This window comes from Sapajus apella, unplaced genomic scaffold (genome assembly GCF_009761245.1).
Source record: "Sapajus apella isolate SASKATOON/1434 unplaced genomic scaffold, GSC_monkey_1.0 scaffold110, whole genome shotgun sequence".
Lineage (NCBI taxonomy): Eukaryota > Metazoa > Chordata > Mammalia > Primates > Cebidae > Sapajus > Sapajus apella.
This window is the reverse complement of record NW_022437050.1, coordinates 4,104,921-4,128,865: the sequence shown is the minus strand read 5'-3', so window position 1 is coordinate 4,128,865 and position 23,945 is coordinate 4,104,921. Positions and strand designations below refer to the sequence as shown.

Genomic DNA, 23,945 nt, shown 5'->3' with positions numbered 1-23,945 from the left:
TAAATATGTACACATCCAATACAGGAGCACCCAGATACATAAGGCAAGGTCTTAATGACTTACAAAGAGACTTAGACTCCCACACAATTATAGTGGGAGACTTTAACACCTCATTGTCAATATTACACAGATCAACCAGACAGAAAATTATCAAGGATATCCAGGACCTGAACTCAGACCTGGACCAAGCAAACCTAATAGACATTTACAGAACTCTCCACCCCAAATCCACAGAATATACATTCTTCTCAGCACCACATCACACCTACTCTAAAATTGACCACATAATTGGGAGTAAATCACTCCTCAGCAAATGCAAAAGAATGGAAATCATAACAAACAGTCTCTCAGACCACAGTGCAATCAAGTTAGAACTCAGAATTCAGAAACTAACCCAGAACCACACAGCTTCATGGAAACTGAACAAGTGGCTCCTGAATGTTGACTGGATAAACAATGAAATGAAGGCAGAAATAAAGATGTTCTTCAAAACCAACGAGAATGAAAACACAACATATCAGAATCTCTGAGACACATTTAAAGCAGTCTTTAGAGGAAAATATATAGCAATAAGTGCGCACATGAGAAGCAAGGAGAGATCAAAAATTGATACCTTATCATCAAAATTGAAAGAGCTAGAGGAGAAAGATCAAAAAAACTCAAAACCTAGCAGAATACAAGAAATAGCTAAGATCAGAGCAGAACTGAAGGAGATAGAGACACAAAAAACTCTTCAAAAAATCAATAAATCCAGGAGCTGGTTTGTTGAAAAGATCAACAAAATAGACCACTAGCCATATTAATAAAAAAGAAAAGAGAGAATAACCAAATTGATGCAATAAAAAACAACAAAGGGGATATCACCACAGATTCCACAGAAATTAAAACCATAATCAGAGATTATTACAAACAACTCTATGCACATAAACTAGTAAACCTGGAAGAAATGGATAAATTCCTGGACACTTGCCTCCTCCCAAGCCTAAACCAGGCAGAAGCCGAAACTCTGAACAGACCCATAACAAAGTCTGAAGTTGAGGCAGCAATTAAGAGCTTACCACCCGAAAAAAGCCCAGGGCCAGACGGGTTCACAGCCGACCTCTACCAGACATACAAAGAGGAGCTGGTACCATTCCTTCTGAAACTATTCCAAACAATACAAAAAGAGAGAATTCCTTCCCAAATCATTTTAAGAGACCAACATCATCCTGATACCAAAACCCAGCAGAGACTCAACAAGAAAAGAAAACTTGAGGCCAATATCGATGATGAACATAGACCAAAAAATCTCCAATAAAATACTGGCAAGCTGATTGCAAGAGCACATCAAAAAGCTTATCCACCACGATCAAGTAGGCTTCATCCCAGGGATGCAAGGCTGGTTCAACATATGCAAGTCTATATACATAATTCACCACATAAACAGAACCAAAGATAAAAACCACATGATTATATAAATTGATGCAGAGAAGGCCTTTGACAAAATTCAACAGCCCTTTATGCTAAAACCCCTCAATAAGGTAGGTATTGGTGGAACATATCTCAAAACAATAAAAGCTATTTATGACAAACCAACAGACAATATCATACTGAATGGGCAAAAACTGGAAGCATTCCCCTTGAAATCTGGCACTAGACAAAGATGCCCTCTCTCACCACTCCTATTCAATATAGTACTGGAAGTTGTAGCCAGAGCAATCAGGCAAGAAAAAGAAATAAAGGGTATTCAAATAGGAAAGGAGGAAGTCAAATTGTCTCTATTTGCAGACAACATGATTGTATATCTAGAAGACCCCATCGTCTCAGCCCAAAATCTCCTGAAACTGATAAGCAAGCTCAGCAAAGTCTCAGGATACAAAATCAATGTGCAAAAATTACAGGCATTCCTATACACCAATAACAGACTTAAAGACAGCCAAATCAAGAACGAACTGCCATTCATAATTGCCACAAAGAGAATAAAATACCTAGGAATATAACAAGGAACGTAAAGGACCTCTTCAAGGAGAACTACAAGCCACTGCTCAATGAAATCAGAGAGGACACAAACAGATGGAGAAACATTCCATGTTCATGGTTAGGAAGAATCAATATCATGAAAATGGCCATACTGCCCAAAGTAATTTACAGATTCAACGCTATCCCCATCAAGCTACCAATGACCTTCTTCACAAAACAGGAAAAAAACACCTTAAACTTCATATGGAACCAAAAGAGAGCCCGCATAGCCAAGTCAACTCTAAGCAAAAAGAACAAAGTGGCAGGCATCATACTACCGGACTTCAAACTATACTACAAGGCTACAGTAATCAAAACAGCATGGTACTGGTACCAAAACAGAGATATAGACCAATGGGACAGAACAGAGGTCTCGGAGGCAACACAACATATCTACAACCATCTGATCTTTGAGAAACCAGACAAAAACAAGCAATGGGGAAAGGATTCCTTATTTAATAAATGGTGTTGGGAAAACTGGCTAGCCATGTGCAGAAAGCAGAAACTGGACCCCTTTCTGACACCTTACACTAAAATTAACGCCAGATGGATTAAAGACTTAAACATAGACCTAACACCATAAAAACCCTAGAAGAAAATCTAGGCACAACCATTCAGGACATAGGCGTAGGCAAGGACTTCATGACCAAAACACCAAAAGCATTGGCAACAAAAGCCAAAATAGACAAATGGGACCTAATCAAACTCCACAGCTTCTGCGCGGCAAAAGAAAGAGTCATTAGAGTGAAATGGCAACCAACAGAATGCTAAAAAATTTTTGCAGCTCACCCATCTGACAAAGGGCTTATATCCAGAATTTACAAAGAACGAAAACAGATTTACAAGAAAAAAACAAGCCCATTCAAAAGTGGGCAAAGGGTATGAACAGATACTTTACAAAAGAAGAAATACATGAAGCCAACAAACATATGAAAAAATGCTCATCATCACTGGTCATCAGAGACACGCAAATCAAAACTACATTGAGATGCCACGTCACGCCAGTTAGAATGGCGATCATTAAAAAATCTAGAGACAACAGATGCTGGAGATGATGTGGAGAAATAGGAACATTTTTACACTGTTGGTGGGAGTGTAAATTAATTCCACCATTGTGGAAGACAGTGTGGCAATTCCTCAAGGACCTAGAAATAGAAATTCCATATGACCCAGCAATCCCGTTACTGGGTATATATCCAAAGGATTATAAATCGTACTACTGTAAGGACACATGCACACGAATGTTCATTGCAGCACTGTTCACAATAGCAAAGACCCGGAACCAACCCAAATGCCCATCGATGATAGACTGGACAGGGAAAATGTGGCACATATACACCATGGAATATTATGCAGCCATCAAAAACGATGAGTTTGTGTCCTTTGTAGGGACGTGGATGAACCTGGAAACCATCATTCTCAGCAAACTGACAGAAGAGCAGAAGATCAAACACCGCATGTTCTCACTCATAGGCGGGTGTTGAACAATGAGAACACATGGACACAGGGAGGGGAGCGCTATACACTGTGGTCTGTTGGGGGGAAATAGGGGAGGAATGGTGGGGGGTGGGGAGTTGGGGAGAGATAGCAAGGGGAGAGATGCCAGATATAGGTGATGCGGAGGAAGGCAGCAAATCACACTGCCACATATGTGCCTATGCAACAATCTTGCATGTTCTCCACATGTACCCCAAAACCTAAAGTGCAATAAAATAAATTAAAATAAATAATAAAAAAATAAATAAAAGAATAAGCATATACAGGTGGTGTACACCTGTACTCCTAGTGACTTGGGAAGTTGAGGTGGGAGGACCAACTAAGCCCGGGAGGTTGAGGTTGCAGTGAACTATGATTGTGGCACTGCACTCCAGCCTAGGCAACAGAGCAAGATCCTGTCTTAAAAAAATATATACACACGTGTGTGTGTGTGTTGAATCAGTGGCCATAACTAAGAGGTCAAGATATGATTGGCCCCTATCCTGGCCATCTATTTGTTTTTTCTCAACTTTAGGCTCTTTTGGATTCGAGATCTGAGTTCTCAGGGCAAAGATTTCCCACAGAAGAAAACGGGACCCAGAGAGTTTGTCTCTAATTCATCCTAGTCACTTTGTGGACTTTGTGCCGGTGGGCTGGTGAAAAAGAAAGGAGTTACTATACTGATGGAGGTAAATGACTCTAATTACCCTAAAACACTGGGGTTGGTATCATACAGCAGAGGCGAGGAGGAAAGAAGTCACTGGGGTATCTCTTAGTGCTTGCAAGCCTAGTTGCAATTAGAGTATCCAGTGCCCAATAAAAGCAAGGCAACTAAAAGCTAAGATGAGGACCTGGGCCACCTAGTACCAAGCAAATTCGACTAGCTGAAAAGCGGGCTGAGAGTTATACAGACCTAGAATGGGCAGGAGAAAAAATAAATATCAATTATGGCCTTGACACTTGGTCTAGTAAGAAAAACAGCTTGTTCCACTAACCCTCTTGAATCAAGTTCTTGTTAGAAACTATAGCTGACTATCCTCTTAGATGGGACTCTTTCATGATTTATACTTTATAATATATACAAGTCACTTTTACTTGTAACTTTTATACTGAATAATAATTACAAGTAAAACTGAGCATTTAAAGAACAGTGTCAATTTTATCCTCTTGTGCTCCACTTTAAAAATCCTTTTGGTCTGGAAATGGTGGCTCACACCTGCAGTCCCAGAACTTTGGGAAACCAAGGCGGGAGGACTGCTTGAGACTAAGAGTTCAATACCAGGCTGGGCAACATAGCAAGACCCTGTGTCTAAAAGAAAAATAGCTAGATGTGGTGGCACTCGTCCTGTGATCCCAGCTACCAGGGAGGCTGGTGCAGAAGGATCACTTGAGCCTAGGAGTTAGAGGCTGCAATGAGCTAGGATCACACCACTGCAGTCCAGCCTGGGTGACAGAGTGAGAAGGAAGGGAAGGAGGAAGGGAGGGAGGGAGGGAGGGAGGGAGGGAGGGAGGGACCTGTTGGATCCACCTTTTACTTGAGCTGCTATTGTAGTCAACACTTCCAGGCAGCCTTGAGTGGCTTTATGGTGGTACAGCTGGCATCACTTTGCCTCAACCCATGCCTCATATTTCTCACTTCCTGTCTTGGGGATTTTCTGGCACCACAGCTAGGAGGTTTAGTTGCATAATAATGCTTGAGCTAATTAGAAATGAAAGGCTAATAACCATGGGGCCCACATTTATCAGTCAAGTACAGGAGCTGATCAATATTTTCCTCTTTTACCCTCTAGGGTGGGCACTTTTGAGATGCATTTCATAAGACTCCATAGAAGTTCCAAAAAAGATTGAGCTCCAGCCACTTACAGTGATTGCCAATATGATATGGCATCCCTGCACTGGTGCTTCCTTCCTCCCTGCTTCATTCCCCTGCTTTTACACTTGCTACCTCGGATGACATTCACAAAGGAAGAAAGAGAGGCAAGTTTTGTTTCTGCCACTATCACCAGAACATCCCAACAGGTTATTAAACACAGAACTGTCTGATTCATTGCAAATATTGTCCCAGTTTATTGCTTGCCTTTTAACTTGTAAGGATTATTTAAGCATATGGACATATAAAAATGTTGTATATTTTACACAAAACTTGTAAATATTTTGTAAATTTATCTGTGATCTGTTGCTGGTGAATTTTCTCAATGATTTTACACTTTGTCCTTGTATAGTCTGAGATCATTCAAACATTCCCTTAATTTTTTTATATTTAATTCTTCAATGTATCTGAAATTATTTTGATGTTTGATGAGGATTTGTTTTGAATGTTGTTTCCAAAAAATCATTTTTTAGCATTGGTTTGCGAGCTCATTTGATGATATATTTTTTTTTTTTTTTTTTTTTTTTTTGAGACGGAGTTTCGCTCTTGTTACCCAGGCTGGAGTGCAATGGCGCGATCTCGGCTCACCGCAACCTCCGCCTCCTGGGTTCAGGCAATTCTCCTGCCCCAGCCTCCTGAGTCACTGGGATTACAGGCACGTGCCACCATGCCCAGCTAATTTTTTGTATTTTTAGTAGAGACGGGGTTTCACCATGTTGACCAGGATGGTCTCGATCTCTTGACCTCGTGATCCACCCGCCTCGGCCTCCCACAGTGCTGGGATTACAGGCTTGAGCCACCGCGCCCGGCGATGATATATTTTTTTATAAATATAATGGTCTGGCTCAAAATGCTCCTCTGGCATATTTTTTAAAATTTTTATACCATTAATGTTACTTAATTATAACTCCTAGAAAAAAATGTCTCCCCATTTTTCACTTAAGGTTTTGAAAATTTGTTGGTATTCTTCTGTTTATATTTCCAGATGAGCTTTAGAAAAACTTAATCAGTCAAGTTCTTCCCTAGAAAATCCCACTGGCATTTTTATTAAAATATCCAGGTGCAGTGGCTTACACCTGTAATTCCAGTACTTTGGGAGGCCAAGGCTGGCAGATCACTTGAGGCCAGGAGTTTGAGATCAGCCGAGGCAACACAGCGAAACCCTACCTGTACAAAAATTACAAAACTTAGCCAGGTGTGGTGGTGGCTCCTGTAGTGCCAGTTACTTGAGACACTGAGGCAGGAAGACTGATTGAGCCCAGGAGGCTAAGTCTGAAGTAAGCCATGATCATGACACTGTACTCCAGCATGGGCAACTGAGTGAGACCTGGTCTCAATAAAGTAAAATAAGCTATTGATATTAGGTTTCTTAAAAACCCTACTGATGTTAGGCTAAAATTCTATGATGGTTTCAGAGGAATTGTAATTTTTACAGCATTTGGGTTTCCTACATAAGGATCTTCTTTTATATCTCATTACAAACTTTCCATGTGGGTTCTACTCATTTCTTATAAAACTTATTCCCAGATATTTCATAATTTTTATTGATACTGTGAAATGTGTTTGCCTTTTTATAAAACAAAAGAAAAAACTAACTTTTCCCTTAACCATTCCTATTTTCCCTGTAACAAAGCAAGAATAAACATCCATCAAATTTCTATTTTTATGCTGTCATTGAAATTGAACCACAGAGGCAGGTTACATAAGAAAACTATAAAATTTTTAGGAGTTTAGAGCATACAATTATTCTTTCTGTTACAATAATAAATATTGTGCCTAGCATTAAGAAATAATTGGCTTATGTGTATGTGTATCTTGAATGTAATTACAACAGACTTTTTTTAAATCCCAAAGTAGAAAATAATTTAGAGTAAATGCTTTCTGAAAAGAATACAAATCCACCTAAGACATCGATGCAAACTTGGTTTAATTGCTGAACTACCATCAACTTGCCAATATAGTCACCTGTGCCTAAATGTAGGCATGTAAACATTAGACACGTAGACATGAGCATTAATATGAAATATAACATTTGAGGCCAGGCACAGTGTCTCATGCCTACAATCCCAGGACTTTGGGAGGCCAAGACAGGCAGATCATTTGAGGTCAGGAGTTCAAGACCAGCCTGGCCAACATGGTGAAATACCCTCTCCACTAAAAATACGAAAATTAGCCAGGCTTACTGACGCATGCCTGTAATCCCAGCTGCCTGGGAGGCTGAGGCAGAAGAATCGCTTAAGCCCAGGAGATGGAGGTTGCAATGAGTCGAAATCACACCACTGTACTCCAACCTGGGAGACAGAGCAAGATTCCGCCTCAAAAAAAGGAAAGAAATATAACATTTGAAATTCACTGTGCAGTGTTTAATGCACACAGCAAAGAAAATGCTATTTTAAGTCATAGCTAGAAAAAATAGACATATAGTATTTGTTCTTTATAGGGTGAGCATTTTCACAACTGACACCAAAGTGGAGAAAAATAAAAGCCCTGTTAAGGCAGGAAACAGTTATCATTTTCATAAAGTATCCATGTTTTTTTTCATCTGAAACTTAGAAAGGTCTCATGAAGGCTAACATGATAACTAAAGGTGCTTATTGGAAGGAATTAGATGAAAGAGTACTTTGAAAAAACAGCATGAGATTTTTAGACATGTTTTAAATCTTAAAAAAAAATAGCAAAATATGATGGATTTCTGATAATCCATCTCAATGTCTGAGGCCCTCATTGAATATAGTATAATTTATGACATCCACTTCAAACAATACTTGCTTCAGAATCACCGATTTCTTATGTTTCCCATGTCACAGTAGTGAAGCACCTAGCTTATTTTAACTGTCCATATGCAATGAGTCACTCCTTCAATCTTGCTTCAATACGACCAACAATGTTTTGTCTTCTTGTATGTTTCCAGTGAACAAATAGATTTGCAAGGGGAAGAAGCCATGCAAATAGAGTTCCACCTCTTCCTGTAGTTTTAAGTTGACTGAAAACTGTTTCATCATAAATTTGAAAGACTGCATATAATAGCATATTGTACATTTTGGCATTTAAAATAAAACCGTTACACAATTTTTTAAATTCAATTTTGGAGACAGAGTCTCACTCTGTCACCCAGGCTGGAGTGCAGTGGCATGATCTTGGCTCACTGCAACCTCCGCCTTCCAGGCTCAAGTGATTCTCCTGCCTCAGCCTCCCGAGTAGCTGGGATTGCAGGCATGTACCACTGCGCCCAGCTAATTTTTGTATTTTTAGTAGAAATGGGATTTCACCATGATGGCCAGGCTGGTCTTGAACTCCTGACCTCAAATGATCCACCTGCCTCAGCCTCCCAAAGTGCTGGGATTACAGGTGTGAACCACTATGCCAGGCCTAAATAGTTGTTTTAAATCGAGATGATACTTACCTTATGAAGGTATTATGTCTCAATTAACCTATCATACATTAAAAATATCCTAGGTCAAAAATGCATTGAACATACCTACTCTCACAGATATCATGGCTTAGCCTCGCCTACATTAAGCATGCTCCGAACACTTACATTAGCCTACAAATGGGCAAAATCATCTAACACAAAGCCTACTCTATAATAAAGTATCGAATATCTCATATGACTTATTAAATCCTATACTTAAAGTGAAAAACAAAATGGTTTCTCACCTACGTCAAGTCAAAAAATTGTTGAGTTGAACCATAAGTTGGGGACACTCTGCCTTTTCAGCAAAAGGCATATAATACTTTTAGATCCATATTATACATTTAAAAATGAAAAGAATTCTTTAATAGTTTGAACTTTGATATTATTTTTTCTTATTCTCGCACCCTCAAGAGAGAGTTCCACAGAAAGACTCAGATAAGGGAGAGGTGTGCTTTCTTCTCTGATGGAGGAGAAATCACTATTGCAGGTAGTCGGAAAAGAGAAATGGGTTGGTGCCTATACAAAGGCATGTTCTTGGGAAATTCAGTTTCAGAAAACATCTATGTGGAAACTGAAGATCTAGGAAACAATTCCTTTCCCATCATCTAAGGCGTGTAGACTGGCTGCCAGGCCACTGTTACACATTATCCAATCACACACACTTCTTATTGGGAAGAACAATTTGGGTTCTTTGAAACCCCATTCCTTTCTTTCTGAGGCACACAAAGCACTGTGTAATTTAATTTTTATGAGAACCCACATAAACATGAGGGGGAGGTGGGCTTTATTTTACGCATTTTACAGATGGAAAAAGATCAATATGGTTAGATAACTTGTCCAAAGTCACATCGATAAGTTGAATGGCAAGAACATGAGCTCCAGTCATCTGTCCTCATCTACTACTCATGCATGGTTCTCAATTCTATTTTGTTTTTGCTGTCTTACACCCCTTCTAACAAACCAGGCCTTACAGTATCACATGGTAATAATATATAATGCTGCCTACAATTTTTAAAACATTGCTTACATGCCAGAAGACATGCTGTGCCATATTCATTAGAGCTTTAATGCTCACAACATCCCAAATGAGAAGGGATCATTCCCATTTTGCAAATGTGTACAGTACTCTCTTTACACTTATGGGCTGGCTGGCCACCGCCTGAAGTTATAACACCACTGCTCAGATGCAGTGGAGCTGGATTCTACCAGTCTTGGGATTCAGGCCTGTTTGAGTTCAACGTGCTATGATCTGCTATGATAAACTGCTCCCCAGTGTAGATCCTCTGACAGGGTAGGCCCAATAACATAAGCAGTCACAAACTCTCGTCTAAAGGGTAGGAGGATGATGGGAATGGGCAGAGCAAGTGACATGTTACAAGGGAGGGGGGTGTCAGAGAGCCCCAAGGAGAACCAGGGAGTGTCCAGGCCTTTGCTGGGGGCAGCTCTGCTCAGCTGCCTGCTCCTGTGTGGGGCTGCAGACCAGGCAGCCAGGCCTTCTGACTGGTTTACAGAGGCTGAGAAGCAAGGTTTTTACAGAAAATCTTACAACTGTCAAATGTTGGCAGTCAGTTAAAAAATATGCTGTAAGCATTCCCAATATATTTTTAAATGATTTTTAAAATACCCACACACACAACTGACACACACACATACATTCTGGGCAGGCTAACTGTGGTTCCCCAGACCACCATATCACAACCTCAGAGGTAAAGAGAGTGAGTGGGTCGGCTATTCCCCATTTTGAGAAGCTTATTATTCCACTTAAAATGCATCCATATGGCTAATTCTTTCTTATTTCATCTGAGGAAGAGCATGGCCTCACTGATTCTGCTGATGTTGGAGCCTCCTGGACTTTTCTGGCACTGCTAGTTGTCCATCCTGCACAGAACTGCAGCAAATAACATTATCATCCTCACAAAGCATAGCCCTGAAAAGCTCTGTGGTGTGGTAAGACCCCGAGGCTACAAAAGCAGTGCTGCTGCTTCCAGGTGAATCCACACCTCAGTCTTATCCTGATCTCAGGCTCTGCCCCAGGTTCAGCCCCTCCATCCCCACATCACGTCCACCCCATGTGCATCAGATCCCTGGTAACTGGCACAGTGCCAGGCACATGGCAGGACTTCAATATCTACTGGTTTTTGCTGCTGAATAAAGAGGTTGTACTTATGCCCATTCTCCATGATTCCATCCATTCCTATCTTCACTTGAAAACAGCTAGGAAAGATTTTTGCTGACTACTCAGAGCTCCAGAAGCTAGCAAACTACAGTTCTGTTTAAACATTTGTGCCCCCTAGACAGAAACAATACTTGTGGGTGGGGCTGTTGTCCTTGGAAAGTAAATGCATCATACTAAAGCTGCTATTGGCATTGCTCTGTAACGATAGCTTTTTGTTGCCTGATTATTTCACTAACGGGCTTACTTTTACAAACATAATGATAGACTTCCTAGGTGCAAACACAACCTATATGAGAACAGTAAATCACATTCTAATTACATATTCAAATCTATTCCTTTAATTTTTAATGCATTAGAAATTCAATCCAGTATTTGCACTCATTGTGCTATTATGGCCAATAAGGCAAGTATTCCAAACATATCAACCGAAATGGGATCTTATTTTCAAGTAATCAATTACTTATATTCGCTGCTGTAGGTGGTGAGCTCACTGTCATCACGCATCCACTTGAACTGCAAAGGCCAGCTCCCTTCAGCAAGGCAGGTAAGAACAAGGCGGTTCCCTTCCAGGTGGATCTGTGGTAGGCCTGGCTCCGTTTTAAAATATGGAGCAACATCATCTAAAATATTAAAAAAAAAAAAAAACTGAAGTACACATGAAAGTGGTACTCATCTAATTAATAAATCAATTATTTAAACAAATCTAATATTAAAATGAAGGTGATGACTATTTGGCCCAATTAAAAAGCAAATAATCCTTTACCCCCTAGAAACAAGCAATACCCCAGATAATATTTCAAAAAGCTGAAAGCTCAGTGATACCCACATTTGAAAGCATCTGACAGGTTCCTCTAAGTTCTTTCCACTTATGATTAATAGCTTATCAAAGGGGCGTATGGGGCAATCCCTGTACATACAAGCCTTAGGTTTTAACTAGACAATCTATTTGCAAGATAACAATCAAGCGTATTAGGCTATAAAAGAGAAGTTTCCTTGTATAACCTTCAATTGGTTTAATAAAAAAAAGATAAGCAAGAGTAACCTACATACATAAATGACACGAATCACAATCTAGCTTTCCTTTCATACACATGTGAAAATGGTCTCTTTTGGTGACTTTCAATGGGATACAACATGAGAAACTGGTGGTATATTCACATAATGGAACAGCGCACAGCAGCGAGAATGGACCAACGATTGCTACACACAGCAACATGGGTAAATCTCACATACGTCATGTCAAGTGAAAGAAGCCAGACAGAATTTTCAAAAAAGCTTATAGCATGTGCTACTATTCAAAAGCTCATAAAAATTCAGAACCAGATAAAACTAATCTATGGTGTTAGAGGTTAAGGTGAAGGGTTACCGCTGAGGGATGGGATAGCGATGAGGGTGAAGGTAATGGAATGGCTTATGGAAAGCAGGTCAAAATTTGTTTCCTGATATGGTTACAAAGGTATATTTACTTTGTGAAAATGTACAGAATACTAGATATGACTTGTTAACTTTTTGTAGATCTGCTTCAATAATATTTTCTTTTTAATATGGATGCAGCACACATGGCTTCTAGCTCTAGCGTCACTAATTAGCTACATGATCCTGAACGGGACATACAGGTTTGTTTCTTCATCAGCAAAATAAACAGAATTATATGACTCCTCATTTTTCTACAAAAGTCCCCAAGATCCACCTGCATAATCTACTTTCTGTCTAACATTCATTCAGCCCTCCTGCCCTCTCTGCTCACACAGAGCACTCCAGGCACACTTCACCCCTTTCACATTTAAACCCAAGCCAAGCTCTTTTCTAGTGTTATGGCCTGAATGTCCCATACGAAACTCATATTGAAATGTGACAGCCATTACAATAGTAATAAGAGGTGGGACCTTGAAGATATGATTAGGTCATGAGGGCTCTACCTTCAGGAATGGATTAATGCTGATATTGTTGGAGCGGGTTAGTTATCAAGGCAGTGGGATCCTAAAAAAAGAATAAGTTGGGCCCCCATGTTCTCTCTGTCTCATGCACTCCCTTGCCCTTCTGACTTCCATGACAGGATGATATAGTACAAAGGGCTTCCCCAGAAGCACTGCCATGTTGTTGAACTCCCCGGCTTCTAGAACCATGAGTCAAATACACTTCGATCATTTAGGAAGCACCCAGTCTATTACAGCAGCAGAAAACGAACTAATAACCCTCCTGTGGGGCCTTCACACTTGGTCTTTCCTCCACTCAGGATGCTCTGTGCATGCTGATCTTTTCTCATCCTTCAGGTTAACTAGAGCTCCTCCCACACAATAAGCCATGACAAGTCATTATGTTTATTCCATTCACAATGCTTATCAGATTCTGAAATTCAAGTGTTCGTAGGTTACTCTGAAGTACATCAGCCTTGATCACTTCTGAGTTCCTTGCACCTAGAACAACGCCAGGAACTAAGGAGACATTTAATAAATATTTATTGAATGAATAAATATAATACAAATATCAGCAATAGCTAGTATTTGTTATTTACTATGTGCTAGAAACCATTCTAAATGTCTTATATAAATTAACTTATTTCTCACAAAAGCCCTACAAAATAGACATCATCACTATACCCATTTCATGGATGAATAAACAGAAGCATGAAGAAGTTAAATAACTTGTTCAATACTGCCTGGCCAGTAGGTAGGGAAATCATGATTTAAACCCAGGCCATCTAGCTCTAGAACCCACCAATTCTATGTATTTTGAGTCCAAATATCACGTATTTCTCAATAAGGAACATTTCCTTTCAAGAATTCATACCCAACTTTAAATTTTTGATAATTTATTTCTGACACTAAGCTGTTCTTATAAATTAATGTATATTTAATAAACACAAATAGCACATTAGAAACGTTAACACTGAGACTGTAGTTACACATTAAACTACAGCATATAAACTAAATATATATAATTTAAATATAAATATATAGGTTATTTTATCATTTGATCACTATAATCCATAATAATCAGTATATTGGTAATACAATATTACCAGCCTCTTACTAGTATTTATTTATTCATTCAAATAAATAAATGTTAAATTTCATCTATGAGCATGACAAGAACTTACAGTAGAGATTTAACCTAATCAATGAGATGAAATGTAGGGGCTGAGAACAAATACGTCAGTAGCAGTCAAAATACCTAAACAGGCCCTCTGGTAGGAACAAACATGGTGAGTAGCCTTGGGAAGTAGAAAGGGCTGAACTACAAGCCTTGTTGCAGGTGCAAAGAATGTGAATGGAAGGGGGATGAGCAGGGGCCAAGTAGTACAGGGCCCTGCAGGTAGGGCAAGCGCTCATTCTGATTCCCATATCATCCTTGCATGATTATTCATGGTGCCCACTTTGCATTCAAAAGTGTTTGAGTATTAACAACTTATGTGATCACCCTATTTATAACGTTTTAGAAAGTACTGTCAATATGATAATGATTATGATGATGATAATGATGATTAGCTATTATTACAAAAGGACAGCCAGTTGTGGTGGCTCATACCTATAATCCCAGCACTTTGGGGGGCTGAGGCAGGAGGATTGCTAGAGCTCCAGAGTTCAAGACCAGCCTGGGCAACACAGTGAGATCCCATCTTCATAAAAAGTTTTTTAAAAATTAGCCAATGTGACGGCATGCAGTCCCAACTACTCAGGAGGCTGAAGTGAAGGGATTACTCGAATCTAGGAAGTCAAGGTTGTAGTGATTGTGCCACTGCACTCCAGCCTGGGTGACAGAGCAAGACTCTGTCTCAAAATAAAAAGGACAGCAAAAAGCCTTTGAAGGGGTGGTGTGGTTGTGTTGTTAAAAGAACATTCTGGCAGTAACATAAGAAAGAATTAAAGAGGTAGTAGAGTAGTGGGAGAACACCAGTCTGGAGACCATTGCAATGATCCAGGTAAAATGCCCTAAAAGTTGACAGTGGATTGGGCCAAGGTGATAGTGGGAACTGCGGTGGAGGAGATGAAGAGAAATGAGTGGCTTTAAAACAATAGTTACTTGGTTAAAAAAAAAAAAAAAGATTCAGTGATAGATTGGTTATGGATGTGAAGGAGAGGGAGATGTGAAGTAGGATTCTTAGGTCTCTGGCTTGTACAACTTCCTGTTCAATAAACATGCACTGATTCTATGTACTAGCCTCTGAAATCAGCATTGGGAATACAAAGAGTAAGGCACAGTCGCTGTCTTAAGAGTTTACGATCTAGGTCTGATGCAGGAATATAAATAATATAGTGTAAATAATATTATAATAATAATATAAATAATAAAGTGTTAGATGCTATGATAGCATACGTAACTCAAAGTCAGTAGTCAAGCCTTGTCCTTTTCCAAGAGATCCACCTCCTTCTGCTGTGTCCAACATGCACTAAGCTATATTTCAAGTGCATTCTAAATTTGATTGTCAGCCTGTGTCCAATTTCCCTTTTTGCTATGTAATTCAGCTAAAATCATCTGCTCTTATGACCCAAACAGTCTAATAAAGCTGAACTTCAATGGAGATAGCTTTGATCCTGTGGGATTTACTGAGCTACAGGCTTTATTAATGTCTTGCCATTTGCACTCTGTTTAACAATAGAAAAAGAAATGCCACTTCATATGGTTCCAGTGACCTACACGAATGAGTCATAAAAAATACATCTTTTTGAAAGGGAAAATCTTCAAGACAGAAGCTCGAAATTTTGAATTTAGTTTTGCAATTGATAGAGCATCGTCAATTTAATACAATATACAATGTTTTTGAATTTAAATGATACTTCAATTTTTCATAGACTTTATAGTTAACCAAACATGCCTATACTATGTACAAATTATAATGCTGGGTACTATGCTCTAATAGGGGAAAAAATGCTCATAAAGAATGGTTTCATACAGTTGGCAAGCAAGTATCTTGAGATCTAAATGACCATAAAATTATGGTTAGCACAGATACTAACATTCATTATAAGGAGAAGGGAGGGAAAATATGTTGATGTTCTGGAATTTTAAGCATTCAAACTAAAATCATAACCACAAACATACTGACATAGATTAGCCAATGCAGGGAATAGCACTTCTCTGTGCCCAGCACTATTTACCATTGAAATACCTACAGTAGGTCATCAAGTTAAAAGAGGGCATAAAGGTAACAAAACAAAAACTTTGGGGACAGAAAGAGAGAAAGAAGGATCAGTATTCAAGTCTGCACAGATCCCTGCAAAAGCATTTGATCTTTACATACTTTAAATGGGACAGAGAAAATTCTGAAATGATTCATAAAGAAAATGATAGTATTGCCTCTAAGGTAAAGTTACAGAACTTTTACCTGGGGAACAGCCAATGGCCCACATAATAATCTTTGAGGGGTGTGTGTATATTTCAAATAATAACTAATAGACATTTCCTTCCTCAGTAAAATGAGCAGATGTTAAGAATACTTCTGTATTCTACTAATGAACATTAGAAAACCCCTAGAATAAATTACTAAAAGTGAAATTTCCATTTTCATATAGAAAATGTTCTATTTTTAAACTAGAACACAAATCATTTATGGAAAAAAGAGAGTCTCATTTGTCTGGATAATATAAAGTCTGCCCAAAGGACAGGAATGGACTTAATATTCTCTCAAGACAACATCATAATTTTTAACTTTTAAGTTCAGGGGTACATATGCAGGACGTGCAGGTTTGTTACATAGGTAAGCCTGTGTCATAGGGGTTTGTTGTACAGATTATTTCATCACCCAGGTGTTAGGCCAGCATCCATTAGCTATTCTTCCTGATCCTCTCCCTCCTCTCACCCTCGATGCTCCAATAGGCCCAGTGTGTGTCTTCCCCCTCTCTGTGTCCATGTGTTCTCCTCATTTAGCTCCCACTCATAAGAGAAAACATGTGGTATTTGGTTTTCTGTTCCTGTATTAGTTTGCTAAGGATGATAGCCTCCAACTCCATCCATGTCCCTGGCAAAGTACATGATCTGCACAGTATTCCATGGTGTATATGTACCACATTTGCTTTATCCAGTCTAGCACTGATGGGTATTTGGGTTGATTCCATGTCATTGCCATTGGGAACATATGCATACATGTGTCTTTATAATAGAATAATCTCTATTCCTCTGGGTAGATATCCAGTAATGGGATTGCTGGGTCGAATGGTATTTCTGTCTTTAGGTCTTTGAGGAATTATCACATTGTCTTCCACGATGGCTGAACTAATTTACCCTCCACCATTAGAGAAATGCAAATCAAAACCACAATGAGATACCAGTTAGAATGACTGTAATTTAAAAATCAGAAAATAAAGAGATTCTGGGGAGGCTGTAGAGAAAAAGGAAGGCTTATACAACATCATAATTTTATGAGGAAGTGGCACTTCCCTAAGTAAACTTTTAAGGTTTTCAGATTCAATGTAAATGTACTTAATGAATGGTACCTTTCCAATGTGAGAATAATCTTCTACTCATCTACAAAGGGACCATGGCCCATCTATCTGCAGAGGAAAAATCATTCCCAAGGGCAGCAGCTGGAGCCTAAGAAGTGTGGAGGCAGAGCCTCCTCTCTCGGCTTCCCTAACATGAATAAGGGAGTATTGCCATGGATTTTCATGCTGTTCGACAACAGCTAAAATTAAGTCTTATCACCTGAAACCCTTCAATGGCAAAACAGGTAGGAATCAACTATGATGTACCAAGAAACTCAAACTCCAAGTTCTTGTTCTGACTCTGCCCATGAGAGCTTCAACTAGGATAACAATCGCCTATTTAATAATTTGCCCTTTTCTCCTCCATTTTAAAGTGATGATGAATAAAGAAATAATCAACCTCCAGGTAGCGGAAGAATCAACTGTACCACAAACAAGGGTCGGGGGAGGTCTCTGAAGCCTACAAAATCCACGTGTTCTGGTAAAGTGATGATGAGATGTATTAAGCCATCGTAATCAGCACCATCAATCAGGTGCAAGTCCAGCCAAGAGGATCAGAATGCCAGTGTGAATGGAACAATCAGCTGGGACAGGTCCTTTATTACCAAACTCTGCTTTTGCCACAGCTGAATTTCCCAGTGCGACTAATCTTTCAGTTCAAACCACTAATCTTCCTTTCAAAACTTCTTTTATATGAAATTCAAACATTTTCATGCAGCAAGCTTATGAATTTACCATGAGCGAAAAGTTTTATTTTTCAAATTCTAGTGAGAAACAAAAGCACAGGGCATAATGTATTATTTGTGAACAATTATTCTGAAAAATATGGGTAGAAGATCCTTTTCTGGTAAGTGTAGTCATTCAAATTTCAACTGCTGGCACTTCATTATGTATACCTATTGAAGCCAAGAATTTAATCTCACAGTGCAATGTGCTTTCTTCATAATAGTAATATCAATCTTTTTAAAGACAATTATTATTTTCAAGTGTATTTCTGGGGTAAGGTTTAAATATATAACTAGATATGTTCCACTATAGTTAAATATGCAAATATAAACAGGCCCACAGTATGATACTGTAAGAGGATCCGATGACTGACTGTTTTTAATTTGACTTAACTTTTTTATTTCCATAGGTTTTTGGGGAACAGGTGGTGTTTGGTTACATGAGTAAGTTATTTCGTGGTGATTTGTGAGATTTTGGTGCAACTGTCACCCAAGCAGTATATACTGTACCCAATTTGTAGTCTTTTATCCCTCACCCCCTCCCACCCATTACCACAAGTCCCCTAAGTCCATTGTGTCATTCTTATGCCTTTGCATCCTCATAGCTTAGGTCTCAGTTATGAGTGAGAACATATGATGCTTGGTTTTCCATTCCCTAGTTACTTGACTTAGAATAATGGCCTCCAGCTCCATCCAGGTAGCTGTGAATGCCATTATTCTTTTTTTTTTTTTTTTTTTTGTGACAGAGTCTCACTCTGTTGCCCAAGCTGGAGTACAGTGGCATGATCTTGGCTGCAATTCACCTGCCTCAGCCTCCTGAGTAGCTAGGATTACAGGCACACACCACCACACCCAGCTAATTTTTGGATTTTTAGTAGAGACAGGGTTTCACCATATTGGTCAGGCTGGTCTCAAACTCCTGACCTCGTGATCCACTCTTCTGTCCTGGCCTCCTAAAGTGCTGAGATTACAGGTGTGAGCCACTGCGCCCGACTCATTAAATTCCTTCTTATAGCTGAAAAGTATTCCACAGTTGTACTAGTTTACATTCTCACCAGCTGTAAAAGTGTTCCCTTTTCACTCCATCCCCACCAACATCTGTTTTTTTTTTTGTTTGTTTGTTTTGTTTTTTTTCATTATGACCACTCTTGCAGGAGTAAAGTGGAGTGGCATTGTGGTTTTGATTTGCATTTCTCTAATCAATAGCCATAATTTAAAAAAAATAATAGATGTTGGCTGGGATAGGGTGAAAAGGGAACACGTTTACACTGCTGCTGGGAATGTAAACTAGTACAACCACTACAGGAAACAGTGTGGAGATTCTCTAAAGAACTAAAAGTAGAACTACCATTTGATCCAGCAATCACACTACTGGGTATCTACCCAGAGGAAAAGAAGTCATTAGATGAAAAAGATACCTATGACTGTTAAGACAAAGTCCTCTATCTGAGTTAGGATGAGGCAGTTCAGGTTGCACTTCCTGTCACCACCCGTGTAAATCCTTTGGTTGTTAAATGTGAAACAGAGGAGGTGGTGCAGGAGGAGGAAGAATAGGAGGAGAAAGGAGAAAAAGAACATAAACAAATGGTACATATTAATTCTCAAACTAGATAATTCTCCCTCTATTGTCACAGCAAATTCCCAGTCTTCATTTTCTTAGCTTATCATAAATATTTCTAAATACTTCCTAGTGATAGACTTTCAAATATAGTTCGATGTACCATCATAGTCTATGGATCTAAAAAAAAAAAAATTACCCAACTTCTCTGTATTTCACCTTATGTCTCTCTACTACTGTCTTGTAAAATAAATATCAGGCATTTTTAGGATGAAAGGTAGCTACAACTGAACGAATATATATCTTATTTCAAACAATCAGGAAAATTAACGCAAGTCAAAGTTTGTGTTGCATATTCCTTGATCTCACCATAAATTCATCATTTTATATTCAAAAGTTTGACTAACAAGTGTGGGATTTTCTCCCAGTAATTTCTCATTGCTGTCCTCTCCATATTTGAGTCAGTGCACATGAAAATAGAGAAAGCAGGAGGGTCCCAGAGATTGCTATTGAACAGCACTGTGAACAGTTTGCTTATGCAGTCAGTCAGTGGGAAAGTCAAACTGATTATTTCTGTTTTCTCTGAAATCAATGTGAATTAACAGCATGTTTAAGGGAACTCTTGGGGTAAACCTACCCCTCCAATATTTTCCCCTAAGAAACCATTCAAGCTTCCAGTGAGATTAATCCACAGTTGAAGCTGATGGTAGAAATATAAATGGCTATATTTATGTACCAGTTTTATCTTGCACTGTGGTAATCTATTTCAGTATATAAATTAATAATAAGACACAGTGGGATAAATACAATTCCCCTGTTTCTCCAAACTGAAATAAAATTCTAGCCCTCCAATATTTTACTTCAAAGTAGAAGTATACTAAATTTTCATTTCTATAGTTTGTAGTGAAAAAGTATGACCAACCAAAATAAGAGGAAAGTCATCAGAAATAACCAACATAATTCTTGAATATGGCATAATATTTCTTTCAAAGATTCTTTCAAATAATCTTTAAAATTCTACTCTGATTAAATAAAAAGCCAAAAGGTCCAAGAAAAGAAATTTGATTTACCTTCTCCTGCTTAGCCGTTTGCTAGTGAGTTTATGACAAATATGTACTGCCATAAAAACCGAGATGAAAAAGATATCTACACAGTGAAGATTTAATTTTACATCAAGAAATTACACATGAGAAAAGAACCTGTAAGGACATCTAAGTTCAGCCAAAGCTTATTGATTTTAGCAAAGTTACAAACCATAGAGGTTTCTCAAGAAGTACTCACATGTGATTCAAATTTAGAGCAAGGATTTTGGAGCCCTTGGTTCAAAGCCCAGCTCTAGGCCAGGTACAGTGGCTCCTGCCTATAATCCCAGCACTTTGGGAAGCTGAGATGGGCTGATCACCTGAGGTCAGGAGTTCGAGACCAGTCTGGCCAACATCGCAAGACCCACATCTCTACTGAAAACACAAAAATTAGCTGGGCATAGTGGTGTGTGCCTATGGTCCCAGCTACCTGTGAGGCTAAGGCAGGAGAATCACTTGAACCCAGGAGGCTAAGGTTGCAGTGAGCCGAGATCAGGCCACTGTACCCCAACCTGAGAGAGGGAGAAGAAAAAAAAAAAAAAAAAAGGACAGGTGCCAGCACTTTGGGAGGGCAAGGTAGGCAGATCACTAGGTCAGGAGATCAAGATCATCCTGGCTAACACGTTGAAACCCCATCTCTACTAAAAATACAAAAAATTAGCCGGGCGTGGTGGCATGCACCTGTAGTCCCAGCTACTCAGGTGGCTGAGGCAGGGGAATCACTTGAACCCGAGAGGTGGAGATTGCAGTGAGCTGAGACTTTGCCACTGCACTCCAGCCTGGGAGACAGGGAGAGACTCTGCCTCAAAAAAAAAAAAAAAAAAAAAAGAAAGAAAAATCCTAGCTCTCCCCCTTACTGGCTCTGTGATCTTGGGTAACCTACTTAACTTCCCATGTCTAGGTTTCTCAATCAACAAAGTAATAGCACCAAGTTCTTCAAGAACAGCAGTTCTCAAGGTTTTGCATCTCAGGATCCCTTTGCAACTTAAAATTATTGAGGACTCCTAAATTCTAGTTGATGTGACTTATTTCTTTCCATATTTATCATGTTAGAGAGTAAACCTGTGAACTTTGAAAAGTTATTAATTCCTTAAAAAATCAAAGTCATTACACTATTAATACAAAAGACACATTTATGAAAAATAACTATATTATCCCAAAGAAATCTAAAACTTCTTCAGAGTGGCACTGTTTAAATGTTTTTGAAATTTTTTCAGTGTCTGGCTTAATAAAGGACATCTAGATTCTCATACCTGCTTCTGCATTTAGTCCCTTGTAATATGTTCAGTTGAAGGATATTAATAAAATACAGCCTCCCAGATACATAGTTGGAAATGAGTATTTTAATTGTCTTCTGAAATAGCTGTGAATATTTTTGTTAATACTCTAGTAAAACTAAACAAGTGTCATTTTCATAAAGGTTAGTTGCAGTGCGGAATCTGAAACCCCATAAACGACACTTTGGTGCTTTGTTACATTAAAATCCTTTGGACTCTCCTGCACTTGGAATGGATCTTTTCCATATGCATGGCTTTTCCGGTTCACTGAGTTATGCAGACCTTCCAAATGCTGACACATTTCATTATACAATGTAAAAAATATCACATATTAATACAGCTACCTATCTCATCAGATAACTCCTTAAATAATGGGAAAATACCAAGCTCGTGGTGGCACATACAAGATTTCCAAAATTCTAATTTTTAATTATGAGCTCAATTTTTATCTTTAGACACAAATACTGTCAGTTTTCATTGATGCGACAGGCTTATTTTGTTCGTTTTCAAAAAAATCCTGCCATATACTCAAGACTGAATTACCATAGTTTTTTTGTCCGTCATTACCTTCAAGTAAAAATGGGATGCCATGCAAAAAGGCAGCGAGTTCAGCTCAGACAACCTCCCAAAGCCTTTGCCTTGAGACAACCAACACATTTTGTTGCACAGCAGAAGTGTTTAGATGTAATTCACATTTCCACACAGAATATTTTTAGAATTTTATTTATTTGAGTCAAGGCTTAATATAATTAATAATTTTTACTACTTTCAGGATATTTTTCAGAGCACTAGATTTTATTTGTTACTGATACGTGTGTGGCAAGCATGAGTAACATGCCAACTGGTAGAGTTTGGCGCCATTGCCTCAGGATACATGCTCAAGGGCCAGGAGTTTTCTCATGACTGCTTTTAAAGCATTGCCAAAGGCTCAACAAGGAGAGAAAGTACAAAGGTCTATTCTGATAAAATATTTTTGACCTTGTGGCCTCCTCCACCAAAGGGGCTCAGGGTCCACCACAGGTTCTTGAACCACACTTTGAGAATTGCTGCTCTAGACTTGTCTCGAAGATTAAATTATTTAATGCGTGCAGAATGCTTATGCCAGCACCTGCTAGAAAAGCACAATCTATGTGTTAGTTCCTATTAAAACACGTTGTCACAGAATGAAATTGCATCTTCGTGCAGAATGCTGAATCTTGAACTTCATCCACAACACATTTACTTTTGGCTTTCTAAATAACACACATAAATCAGGCTACCGTCTTAAATGTCAAATACTATTAAGCCACAGAAGTTGTTCAATTTAAAGAAAAGAAGATATTCACATTCTCAATTACTTCAGAATTCTAGAGACGTCTAGATATTGATTTGATTATTTATTCGGTCATTCAACAAATATTAAATACCTAATAAACGTCTATGAAATGAGAATATAAATGAGAATTTTAAAAAGAGAACAAAGAATAGAATCACACCTTCATGGAGCTTATCTTCTAGTTCAGAGAAATAAACAGTAAATAAAACATATAGTCGGTTTCGCTAATGTACGTATTTCTTTCATTCAAATTACTTCATATGCGGTTGATAAATAGGAACTGATATTTGTATAACACAGCAGTTGTAGTGATCATGAACAAGCTTTAATATTTAACTAAAAAGTTAGCCTTAAAGTAAAAGGAAATGATTAGCAGCAGCAGCACAACAAATAACAACTTTAAAAACTAAAAAACTAAAAAGCAAAAGGACCTTCCTTTGTGTAGTGCAAGTAGTGGGTAGTGGCCAGTGTAGGGGCTTCATAAACCATTTCACTTTCTACATTGAACTACTGAGAGAAGCTGAAGGTGCATCTTGGAAGCCCTTTCTCTTTTTATCAAAACAGCAAATCAATGAAGAAAGTTACTAGGAGTATTATATCTTCATTAGTGTCCTGATTGCAAAAGTCCACA

The 23,945-nt window shown here is 38.7% G+C and overlaps 1 protein-coding gene across 2 annotated transcripts in view; it reads right to left on the bottom strand.

Moving 5' to 3' along the window:
• SDK1 (sidekick cell adhesion molecule 1) overlaps positions 1-23,945 on the bottom strand; it is a 978,776-nt gene that overhangs the window by 633,849 nt on the left and 320,982 nt on the right. For both annotated transcript variants that reach the window (XM_032259651.1, XM_032259652.1), the window contains exon 2: positions 11,396-11,555. In XM_032259651.1, coding sequence (XP_032115542.1) covers positions 11,396-11,555 — 160 coding nt within the window. The remainder of the gene's footprint in view (positions 1-11,395; positions 11,556-23,945) is intronic.